General features: G+C 40.4%; 1 protein-coding gene and 1 long non-coding RNA gene across 3 annotated transcripts in view; one reads left to right on the top strand and one right to left on the bottom strand.

Annotated features, from left to right (window-relative positions):
- Window positions 1–6,357, bottom strand: part of LOC132898505 (uncharacterized) — a 22,854-nt gene extending 16,497 nt beyond the window's left edge. The window contains exon 1 of the long non-coding RNA XR_009656541.1: window positions 5,923–6,357. This is a non-coding gene — a long non-coding RNA (uncharacterized LOC132898505). The remainder of the gene's footprint in view (window positions 1–5,922) is intronic.
- Window positions 1–12,567, top strand: part of dnai2b (dynein, axonemal, intermediate chain 2b) — a 23,062-nt gene extending 10,495 nt beyond the window's left edge. For both annotated transcript variants that reach the window (XM_060940169.1, XM_060940168.1), the window contains exons 7-13: window positions 2,760–2,899; window positions 4,975–5,097; window positions 5,184–5,407; window positions 5,907–6,042; window positions 6,221–6,367; window positions 10,703–10,933; window positions 12,372–12,567. In XM_060940169.1, coding sequence (XP_060796152.1) covers window positions 2,760–2,899; window positions 4,975–5,097; window positions 5,184–5,407; window positions 5,907–6,042; window positions 6,221–6,367; window positions 10,703–10,924 — 992 coding nt within the window. In that variant the 3' untranslated portion in view covers window positions 10,925–10,933; window positions 12,372–12,567. The remainder of the gene's footprint in view (window positions 1–2,759; window positions 2,900–4,974; window positions 5,098–5,183; window positions 5,408–5,906; window positions 6,043–6,220; window positions 6,368–10,702; window positions 10,934–12,371) is intronic.

The following is a 12,567-nucleotide window of genomic DNA, read 5'->3' as shown; positions in this document are numbered from 1 at the left end:
TGACCTAAAACATCATCAGATTTCCACACAAGTCCTAAAAGTAGATAAAGAGAACCCAGTTAAACAAATGAGACAAAACTATTATACTTGGTCATTTATTTATTGAGGAAAATGATCCAATATTACATATCTGTGAGTGGCAAAAGTATGTGAACCTAGAGGATTAGCAGTTAATTTGAAGGTGAAATTAGAGTCAGGTGTTTTCAATCAATGGGATGACAATCAGGTGTGAGTGGGCACCCTGTTTTATTTAAAGAACAGGGATCTATCAAAGTCTGATCTTCACAACACATGTTTGTGGAAGTGTATCATGGCATGAACAAATGAGGTTTCTGAGGACCTCAGAAAAAGTGTTGTTGAAGCTCATCAGGCTGGAAAAGGTTACAAAACCATCTCTAAAGAGTTTGGAATCCACCAATCCACAGTCAGACAGATTGTGTACAAATGGAGGAAATTTAAGACCATTGTTACCCTCCTCAGGAGTGGTTGACCAAAAAAATCACTCCAAGAGGAAGGCATGTAATAGTCAGCGAGGTCACAAAGGACCCCAGGGTAACTTCTAAGCAACTGAAGGCCTCTCTCACATTGGCTAATGTTAATGTTTATGAGTCCACCATCAGGAGAACACTGAACAACAATGGTGTGCATGGCAGGGTTGCAAGGAGAAAGCCACTGCTCTCCAAAAAGAACATTGCTGCTCGTCTGCAGTTTGCTAAAGATCACATGGACAAGCCAGAAGGCTATTGGAAAAATGTTTTGTGGATGGATGAGACCAAAATAGAACTTTTTGGTTTAAATGAGAAGCGTGATGTTTGGAGAAAGGAAAACACTACATTTCAGCATAAGAACCTTATCCCATCTGTGAAACATGGTGGTGGTAGTATCATGGTTTGGGCCTGTTTTGCTGCATCTGGGCCAGGACGGCTTGCCATCATTGATGGAACAACGAATTCTGAATTATACGGTACCAGCGAATTATAAAGGAAAGTGTCAGGACATCTGTCCATGAACTGAATCTCAAGAGAAGGTGGGTCATGCAGCAAGACAACAACCCTAAGCACACAAGTCGTTCTACCAAAGAGTGGTTAAAGAAGAATAATGTTTTGGAATGGCCAAGTCCTGACCTTAATCCAATCGAAATGTTGTGGAAGGACCTGAAGCGAGCAGTTCATGTGAGGAAACCCACCAACATCCCAGAGTTGAAGCTGTTCTGTACAGAGGAATGGGCTAAAATTCCTTCAAGCCAGTGCGCAGGACTGATCAACAGTTACCGAAAACGTTTAGCTGCAGTTATTGCTGCACAAGGGGGTCACACCAGATACTGAAAGCAAAGGTTCACATACTTTTGCCACTCACAGATATGTAATATTGGATCATTTTCCTCAATAAATAAATGACCAAGTGTAATATTTTTGTCTCATTTGTTTAAGTGGGTTCTCTTTATCTACTTTTAGGACTTGTGTGGAAATCTGATGATGTTTTAGGTCATATTTATGCAGACATATAGAAAATTCTAAAGGTTTCACAAACTTTTAAGCACCACTGTAGCTGGTGTAACATAAGTGATAAAACAGGAATTAATTGTTTCTTGGATGTTCCATAACCTTAAATGGAAACGGATGAAAGTTGTGACATTTTTCTTGATGAAAGAAAGATTCCTTGCATTTGCAGAATGCTGTGGTATAAGAATAATAAAATGCTGTAGGACTGTGCTCTTATTGGGTGGAAATAGTCCCGGTCACTGATTATTTTCCCCAGTGACTAAACGGTCCATTGTGTTTTATTCATTACATTATATGATCATTACTGCTTCTTACTTTCTGTTACTCTTTTTTTAATCTTAATGGCTAACCTTGTGCAACTTTTGTTTTTTTGATTTTGTATTAATTGTGACACTTCATGTGAGACTGATTACTCTTAGCTGCCATAAGCATGATCATTTCTCAGCGAACATTTAATGGAAAGTGTTTTTTTTTTCTTCTTTCTGTCAGCAATTCTTTTAAAAATCCTATCACTTGTGTAAGACTGATGTGTATGGGTAGTATCTCACTGGGCTGCGACAGCCTGCGACTAGTTGGAGACACAACAATTGTGATAAAATATGCGAATTAGCTACAGTTTTCACTTGGAATCACACTGAATTGATATTCGCATATTTTATCGCAATTGTTGTGTCTCCAACTAGTTTCAGGCTGTCGCAGCCCAGTGAGATACACTCGCACTTCCTGTCTCACGGAAACTGACGTGAGAAGGGTTCGTGACGGCTTTGTGACACCAGCGACGCATTTGCGGCTATTTTGAGAGAAATTTTGTTGCACAAATTTTTTGAACATGTTCAAAATTTCAGTGACGAAGGAGCGACACTTTGTGACTCATGCAAGGAAATTGAAAAGCCCCACGAATGTTTAAAGACATTTTTGAAACTCTCTCGCGAATGACGTTCGCAATTTGTTGCAAGCTGTTGCAACCCAGTGAAATACGGGCTTACGGCAATTCAGGTTGGGTGTTTGGCACAAAAATGCTAAAGTCTGTTTCGATATTAATTGAAGTATATTGTGCTGATAGCTATAAAATGATTTAAAATGTATTTTATATGTAAGACTAAACTGTGCCGAGTTTCCCAAAAGCATCGTAACCAAAGATCATCATTAAAGCGATTGAGCGAGCAGCACAATGAACAATCTCTCTCCTAGTTAAGATGCTCTTAGCGTTAAAAGGCTTTTGGGAAACCTACCACTGAGTGATTGGCTTCTTTGCAGTGTACTGGGACACACGGAAAGGCAGCCAGCCGGTTGAGATGTCTGCCATTGAGAACAGCCATACAGACCCGGTGTACAAGGTCATCTGGCTACAGTCAAAGACAGGCACAGACGTCTTCTCAGCTTCCACTGATGGGCAGGTCAGTGCACAGTAATAACACAGTAAACTGTGTCATTATGATGCTGTTCATGACCATGTTTATTCCTACTGTGCTGAATGTTCATCATAGCATGGCATCTTACTACACTCTCAGAAAACAGAGTACATTTATTGTATCTTTAGGGGTACAACGGCTTGTTACTGGGGCAGTACCCTCCTAAGGTACTCATTTGTACCCTTTATATACTGCTTGGGAACATATATGTACCTTTTTGACCCTGAAAAGGTACACATACAGTGGTGCTTGAAAGTTTGTGAACCCTTTAGAATTTTCTATATTTCTGCATAAATATGACCTAAAACATCATCAGATTTTCACACAAATGAGACAAAAATATTATACTTGGTCATTTATTTATTGAGGAAAATGATCCAATATTACATAACTGTGAGTGGCAAAAGTATGTGAACCTAGAGGATTAGCAGTTAATTTGAAGGTGAAATTCGAGTCAGGTGTTTTCAATCAATGGGATGACAATCAGGTGTAAGTGGGCACCCTGTTTTATTTAAAGAACAGGGATCTATCAAAGTCTGATCTTCACAACACATGTTTGTGGAAGTGTATCATGGCACGAACAAAGGAGATTTCTGTGGACCTCAGAAAAAGCATTGTTGATGCTCATCAGGCTGGAAAAGGTTACAAAACCATCTCTAAAGAGTTTGGAGTCCACCAATCCACAGTCAGACAGATTGTGTACAAATGGAGGAAATTCAAGACCATTGTTACCCTCCCCAGGAGTGGTCGACCAATAAAGATCACTCCAAGAGCAAGGCGTGTAATAGTCAGCGAGGTCACAAAGGACCCCAGGGTAACTTCTAAGCAACTGAAGGCCTCTCTCACATTGGCTGATGTTAATGTTCATGAGTCCACCATCAGGAGAACACTGAACAACAATGGTGTGCATGGCAGGGTTGCAAGGAGAAAGCCACTGCTCTCCAAAAAGAACATTGCTGCTCGTCTGCAGTTTGCTAAAGATCATGTGAACAAGCCAGAAGGCTATTGGAAAAATGTTTTGTGGACGGATGAGACCAAAATAGAACTTTTTGGTTTAAATGAGAAGCGTGATGTTTGGAGAAAGGAAAACACTGCATTCCAGCATAAGAACCTTATCCCATCTGTGAAACATGGTGGTGGCAGTATCATGGTTTGGACCTGTTTTGCTGCATCTGGGCCAGGACGGCCCAGCACTGTGAAATTCTTTTCTTCACGTATCCTAGCTTGTTAGGATATCCTAGCTTGTTCTGAATTATACCAGCGAATTCTAAAGGAAAATGTCAGGACACCTGTCCATGAACTAAATCTCAAGAGAAGGTGGGTAATGCAGTAAGACAACGACCCTCAGCACACAAGTTGTTCTACCAAAGAATGGTTAAAGAAGAATAAAGTGAATGTTTTGGAATGGCCAAGTCAAAGTCCTGACCTTAATCCAATCGAAATGTTGTGGAAGGACCTGAAGCGAGCAGTTCATGTGAGGAAACCCACCAACATCCCAGAGTTGAAGCTGTTCTGTGCAGACGAATGGGCTAAAATTCCTCCAAGAAATTCCTCCAAGTTGCAGGACTGATCAACAGTTACCGGAAACGTTTAGTTGCAGTTATTGCTGCACAAGGGGGTCACACCAGATACTGAAATCAAAGGTTCACATACTTTTGCCACTCAGATATTGGATAATTTTCCTCAATAAATAAATGACCAAGTATAATATTTTTGTTTCATTTTTTTAACTAGATTCTCTTTATCTACTTTTAGGACTTGTGTGAAAATCTGATGATATTTGAGGTCATATTTATGCAGAAATATAGAAAATTTTAAAGGCTTCACAAACTTTCAAGCACCTTGAAGTCCAATAATGAGCCCTAGGGTATACATTAGTGTAGACTGTACCTTGGTGGACAGAAATGGACTCCTACTGTACCCCTGTTTCTGACGGTGTACAATATCTGGGTTTATTTGGGAGACCTAGTGCACATACACAATCACTGCTCTTTCCATATGCTTAATTTACTTTGTGCCCTGCTATAAAGCTTACACGTAGACATGTGTTATTGGATCAGGTGCTGTGGTGGGACGTTCGGAAGATGACTGAGCCCACAGAAACTCTGGTGCTGGACCCCAGCAAGAAGGGGAATCTGGAAAACGCACTGGGTGCCATCTCACTGGAGTTTGAACCCACCATGGTGAGTGAGACTCCTCTATATCCTGAATTGAAAACTGAGAATAAATATGAACAATATGGATTAATATGTGGCGTTTTCTTCATCAGCCCACTAAGTTCATGGTTGGGACAGAACAGGGGTTGGTGGTTTCATGCAACCGGAAAGCCAAAACTCCAGGAGATAAGATTGTATGCACGTATAGTGGACATCACGGGCCGATATACGCTCTGCAGAGGAACCCTTTCTTTCCGAAGAACTTCCTGACCGTGGCTGACTGGACTGTCCGTATCTGGTCTGAGGACATTAGAGAATCTTCCATCATGTGGACGAAGTAAGTGCCTCGAATTGCTAATACACAGACTAACGAAGCCACTTAAAAGTGCCTCCTGGAGTCTGTTTCAATAGTAATCCAATGGCATTGATTTTCTAATTTTAATCTTATCAGTGAAGATATGTTAAAGACAAGATTTGGTAATGAGGCATTTAACGTCATGCTGCTATATTTGGTATCCAGGCTGCATACTTCCTTGTTCTCGCTTTCTCCATAAAAAAGGTAACACTGATATTTGCCTTTATTCTGTCACTTATACTTTACAGCACTGTGAAATTCTTTTCTTCACGTATCCTAGCTTGTTAGGAAGCTGGGGTCAGAGCACAGAGTCAGTTGTGATATAGTGCCCCTGGAGTAGAGAGGGTTAAGGGCCTTGCTCAAACACCCAGCAGTGGCAGCTTTGTAGTGCAGTGGCTTAAACCTCCAGCCTTCTGATCAGTCACCCATATTTAGGTGCATTTGGTGCAAAATTATTTTTCTGTTATCTCTTCTTATGCAGATATCAAACAGCCTACCTGTCAGATGGATGTTGGAGTCCTGTTAGACCTTTAGTCTTCTTTACGGTCAAAATGGATGGCACTTTAGACATATGGGACTTCCTGTTCAAGCAGAATGACCCAGTGCTCACTCTTAAAGTAGGTTCCCTTTGACCCAGTCTTACCTCCGAACCCAAATGTACCAAACAGTTCTGCTAGTGCTTCAGAAATCTGAGTTGGTTTATTTCAGTTATTATAAAGTAATGGTGATTTATAATGACACATTTCCTGAAAGGCTGAATAAAAAAAACATTCTCTGACTTGCTGCTTATGGCAGGTGAGCGACGAGGCTCTGTGCAGCATGCGTGTGCAGGATAATGGCCGTTTTCTGGCTTGTGGCTCACAGCTTGGCACTGCCACTCTGCTCGAGTTGTCATCAGGCCTGTGCACAATGGAGAAAAATGACAGAGTAGTGGCAACAGCGGTGAGACACACACACACACACACACACACACACACACAGTTCCGACATACAACCCCGATTCCAAAAAAGTTGGGACAAAGTACAAATTGTAAATAAAAACGGAATGCAATGATGTGGAAGTTTCAAAATTCCATATTTTATTCAGAATAGAACATAGATGACATATCAAATGTTTAAACTGAGAAAATGTATCATTTAAAGAGAAAAATTAGGTGATTTTAAATTTCATGACAACAACACATCTCAAAAAAAGTTGGGACAAGGCCATGTTTACCACTGTGAGACATCCCCTTTTCTCTTTACAACAGTCTGTAAACGTCTGGGGACTGAGGAGACAAGTTGCTCAAGTTTAGGGATAGGAATGTTAACCCATTCTTGTCTAATGTAGGATTCTAGTTGCTCAACTGTCTTAGGTCTATTTTGTTGTATCTTCCTTTTTATGATGCGCCAAATGTTTTCTATGGGTGAAAGATCTGGACTGCAGGCTGGCCAGTTCAGTACCCGGACCCTTCTTCTACGCAGCCATGATGCTGTAATTGATGTAGTATGTAGTTTGGCATTGTCATGTTGGAAAATGCAAGGTCTTCCCTGAAAGAGACGTCGTCTGGATGGGAGCATATGTTGCTCTAGAACCTGGATATACCTTTCAGCATGGATGGTGTCTTTCCAGATGTGTAAGCTGCCCATGCCACATGCACTAATGGAACCCCATACCATCAGAGATGCAGGCTTCTGAACTGAGCGCTGATAACAACTTGGGTCGTCCTTCTCCTCTTTAATCCGAATGACATGGCGTCCCTGATTTCCATAAAGAACTTCAAATCTTGATTCGGCTGACCACAGAACAGTTTTCCACTTTGCCACAGTCCATTTTAAATGAGCCTTGGCCCAGAGAAGACGTCTGCGCTTCTGGATCATGTTTAGATACGGCTTCTTCTTTGAACTATAGAGTTTTAGCTGGCAACGGTGGATGGCACGGTGAATTGTGTTCACAGATAATGTTCTCTGGAAATATTCCTGAGCTCATTTTGTGATTTCCAATACAGAAGCATGCCTGTATGTGATGCAGTGCCGTCTAAGGGCCTGAAGATCATGGGCACCCAGTATGGTTTTCCAGCCTTGACCCTTACGCACAGAGATTCTTTCAGATTCTCTGAACCTGTTGATGATATTATGCACTGTAGATGATATGTTCAAACTCTTTGCAATTTTACACTGTCGAACTCCTTTCTGATATTGCCCCACTATTTGTCGGCACAGAATTAGGGGGATTGGTGATCCTCTTCCCATCTTTACTTCCGAGAGCCGCTGCCACTCCAAGATGCTCTTTTTATACCCAGTCATGTTAATGACCTATTGCCAATTGACCTAATGAGTTGCAATTTGGTCCTCCAGCTGTTCCTTTTTTGTACCTTTAACTTTTCCAGCCTCTTATTGCCCCTGTCCCAACTTTTTTGAGATGTGTTGCTGTCATGAAATTTCAAATGAGCCAATATTTGGCATGAAATTTCAAAATGTCTCACTTTCGACATTTGATATGTTGTCTATGTTCTATTGTGAATACAATATCAGTTTTTGAGATTTGTAAATTATTGCATTCTGTTTTTATTTACAATTTGTACTTTGTCCCAACTTTTTTGGAATCGGGGTTGTAAGTAGGATATACAGTCAAAAGTCAAGTCAAAGTCTCTTCTACACCAGGATCTGGTCTTCCCAGGCAGTCTCCTGTCCCAGTACTACCCAGTTCCTTAAAGTGCATATTCTGGACCAATTTCGTTTTTTTTATATGAAAGTATGTCCCTTTACACACTCATCCAGAAGGGTAATTTTGCACAAGACCATCTGTCTACAGCAGAAAAAAATAAAATAACAAAACGCATCTGGAAAAATCCCAAGGGAGTCTGGAGCCAGATTTGTGACGTTACCTGCGGAAGCGCCAGCAGGCTGTGTGAGCTTTGCACGGTTTCAGTGCACAGCCTGTGTAGACCAAGCGCGCCCATTTCTCTCTCATTGTCCGGTCTTTTGGAAAACGATGAGTACTAATCCCATCAAGATTGGTGTTGCTACACCCTCCTACGATACATCTGTTAACCATTTTAATAATTACGTGATAACGTTGAAGAAATCTGCAGAAAACCACCAGGTCGTTTTCTCATAAACAAACCAGCACTGACATAGGATTCAGAGAGAGGTGTCCCGCATGCGACGTCACGAAAATCAACGTTTCCCAGGAAATCCAAATGCCAAGTTTTTTCAGAGGCGGACCAATTCGCCTCAAATGGCATGATTTCAACTGAATTTTTCTGATATTGCACAAGGTAAAAAAAAATTGCACAAAATGCAGAATGTTACAGATATTTGACCAAAGTTTAATATAAAATAGGAAAATTACATTGATCTTGCTCCTGAATTTACCCGTGATATGCACTTTAAGGCGCATGGGTGTGGCACTGATCTCTGATTTGTTAGCCCTTGGCCTCTCACCTATTATATAGCTAGGGTTACAGTGGGGTGCTAGTCCTCTGGTAACCGCGAGAGTTTGACTCTCCACTCACATCTGTATTGCAACATGCCTTGTCAGATGGCAGTAGGTACCATTTTTATGATGGTCTTTGGTATGACCTGACCTCAAGTATAACTCGTGATCTCCCGATCGAGAGGCAGACACGCTAACCACTAGGCCAGCTCGCGGTTAGGATATGCAGTATCTGTCTAAAAATCAGAACATGCTCAATTGATTTTATTTTGTAAAATATTTTACATAAGGCAGCACAGTGGTGTAGTGGTTAGCAATGTCGCCTCACAGCAAGAAGGTTCTGGGTTTGAGCCCAGCGGCTTGCGAGGGCCTTTCTGTGCGGAGTTTGCATGTTCTCCCCATGTCTGTGTGGGTTTCCTCCGGGTGCTCCGGTTTCCCTCACAGTCCAAAGACATGCAGGTTAGGCTAATTGGTGACTCTAAATTGACCGTAGGTGTGAATGTGAGCATGAATGGTTGTTTGTCTCTGTGTCGGCCCTGTGATGACCTGGCGACTTGTCCAGGGTGTACCCCGCCTCTCGCCCATAGTCAGCTGGGATAGGCTCCAGCTTGCCCGCGGGTACGGATAATGGATGGATATTTTATGTATTAGCAAGTAATTTACATTTAGATACATGAACTTTGTTTCACAACTACCTAAGAAAGATACACTTTTTTCTTTCAAGGACTGAAAGCAAATCACCTTCTACCATTTTGTTCATTTTTCTGACATGGAGTATGCTTTTTAAAGCAATTTTTAAATATGGATTCTTTACAATATGTTTTTAAAATTATTTTATAGTCTAAATGTCTTTACTTACGAAGTATTTTATTTGAAAGCTTAAATAAATGATATGAGCACACAATGTTCTCGCCCTTTCATATAGGCCATATAAATATGTAAATTCTTATAAAATGTGAAAACAGTTTTTGTTGTGGCTACTGCCGCATATAGAGGCTGTAGCCACTATGTCATTGTGCTGTAAGAGTGTAACAGTCGCGCACTGCACATACACGTGTTCCAATTAAAATGACGGTGAGTGTATACAATTCGGTTCACCATTCGAAATAAATGGACTAGACTAAAGAAATTGCTTTTAGACATGTTTATGCTTATTACCGATGGAAAGTGCGTTCCTATTTTAAAATATACTCCAGGTCATCCACCTTTCCTTGTCTTCTTCGGCCAGTGGTCCATGTGTGATGTAGATGTGACGCACTTCCGAGTTGTTACAGAAAGTTGTTGAAAAGAGTATTGAGACCACTGAGCTCTAGCGCTGGGCCTTTTCCGGGAGATAAGAGTTTGGGTCATGGTGACAGCGTGTGTTTGTCAGCCTCAGTTTGGAGGTTTCAGTTTTGAAAACTGTAAGAGGTAAGAGTAGAATAATATAAAGTACAGACACTTGGTATATTTTACTTCTGTAATTTTTAAATTGTTCATTTTTGGATTACGCTTCATTTTTGTGGCTACTGCCTCATAGAGTAAATATATGTGCTGTATTTACTGTATGGACACGGGATCAGAAAACAATTTATTCATAAGCAGTAGCCACATGTACCCATAGGGTACCTATTTTTAAATTTAGTAGATGCCTCCTCTATGTTATTAGAGCTTAAATAAAGCATGCAAATGATGACATAAATATATTTATTTACATCTAAGTCAGGATTGTAATGAAATTGTGCTCAACGACGTTATCTACAAGGATGTCCCGAACTATAGTATTTTATGATGTGTTTTATTAATGCCAGAGTGTTCTGAAATCTTCTGTGCTGCTTCGGAATTCAGATGTAATATATAGCATCTATGTGTGTTGACAGATGTTTGAACGTGAGACGAAGCGGGAGAAGATTCTGGAGGCCCGACAAAGAGAGCTGCGGCTGAAAGAGCGAAGTCGCTCAGAGCAGAGCAAGGATGAAGAAACCAAAGAGGAGGGAGAGGAGAGCGCTGAGGACCTGTTGACCCAGACAGAGAGAGAGTTCTATGAGATGGTGGAAGCAGAAATGAAGAAAATGGGGCTCGAGAAGAAAATACAGACATAGAAAAACAAGGTCAGAAATTCTCTACATAACATTTGTTATGTAAGCAATGAAACAAGATAGGACATGCAGTCTGCTTCCTGTCAGGCAGCATTATACTACCTTCAAATCATTAGTTTTCTTTTGTTTCAGACATGTAAAAGTTTTTACCTTTACCTGACATGTTTCGACGGTGTAACTTCCGTCTTCATCAGAGGGTCACCCGGATGTTGGTGTGTGACATGCCTTTATAATCAGCTGATGTTAAAGGTAAAGGTAAAAACTTTTACATGTCTTAAACAAAAGAAAACTAATGATTTGATTTAAGAAGACATAATGAACGTAATATATTTATTATACTACCTTGTCATTAATTATTTTCCTACAGCAGCATTTCCTGTAGTGTTTTATTCCTCCACAGCAATTTGCTAATTGTATGGTTATCAGACTTGAGGGATCAGGGACATCATACTTAACCATTTATAGTTACTTAGATATCAAATAAACAACTTAATTCCTGTTATCACTTAGCTGTAAACCACAGCTAGATCACTCTGATCAGCCTTTCTCTCACAATCTCTTGAAATTAAGATAGAAAATGCAACTTGTTACAAAAAACCCACAAAGCTTTCCGTCCTCAAGGCTTTCCTGTGTTAGGAAACTTCATCATATCAACAATTACAAATATTTTTAATCTATACAAGTCACTGTGCAATATACTACTATAGAAATGAAGACGTATTAGAACTAGTGCGCTAATATGAACCTTGTTATTTGTCTTGCAGCTGGCACTATTGTCACTATTGAGCTGCTCTTCTAGAAAAGTAATCAACACCTTCAGATTTGAGAATTCCAATCAGAGTTGAGATTTCAGCAGCAGTGTGGTTTAAACTGGAATAAGCAATTGGAGTCACTTACAAAAATGTTTAAAAATTCAATTTTAAAGGCATTTTCCATCAAATCAAGATTAAATGCTAAATCAAGTGCTATATCCTTTCAATCGAGAATCATAATCTGCATTTTACAGATTACTCAAACATGTGAGCAGGAAATACAGCAGTTCATGGTTAAAAGAAGAACATTGAGTTTGATGCAGCAGGGAAGTCCTCTGTTAATATCGCTCTTTTTTCCCCCATAGTAACCTTTGAAATGCACCTGCCCTGGTTTGTGGAACTTTGACAGATTGCACGCTAATTTTGTGGCCTGTTCCACTGAGATAAGCCTCCTATTGCCTGTATATAGCACCATGTGGAACATGCATTGTGTAAGACACATGGAGGGAAAATCAATAAGCTTTATTTGGTCTGTTAGTGGATGACCATTTGTGTTTATGCCTACTTGCACAAGAACCCCTGACTTACTACACAGGTTTTGATGAACATGTATTAACAACATAGCAATTACTGCACAGTATCTAGAACAGTATTTCTGTGAGAAATTTTCTAAACTGCCCTGTTTGTTACCCCACCAGGAGAACAGTGAAGAGGGACGGTGAGAAGAGGCACCACAACTTAGCTTTGTTTCCTCCGAAACACAATCATGGAAATGGAGAAACACTGCGTCACCAACAGCACTCACACACCTTATCCCTTCCTTCAGTCAATTTTGTTAGTCTTCACACACTCTTTTATTTATGTTTTTCCAAGTAAAGGATGATTTAAAGAAAA

The sequence above is a fragment of the Neoarius graeffei genome, chromosome 14 (genome assembly GCF_027579695.1).
Source record: "Neoarius graeffei isolate fNeoGra1 chromosome 14, fNeoGra1.pri, whole genome shotgun sequence".
Lineage (NCBI taxonomy): Eukaryota > Metazoa > Chordata > Actinopteri > Siluriformes > Ariidae > Neoarius > Neoarius graeffei.
This window is presented reverse-complemented; position numbering and strand designations above follow the sequence as displayed.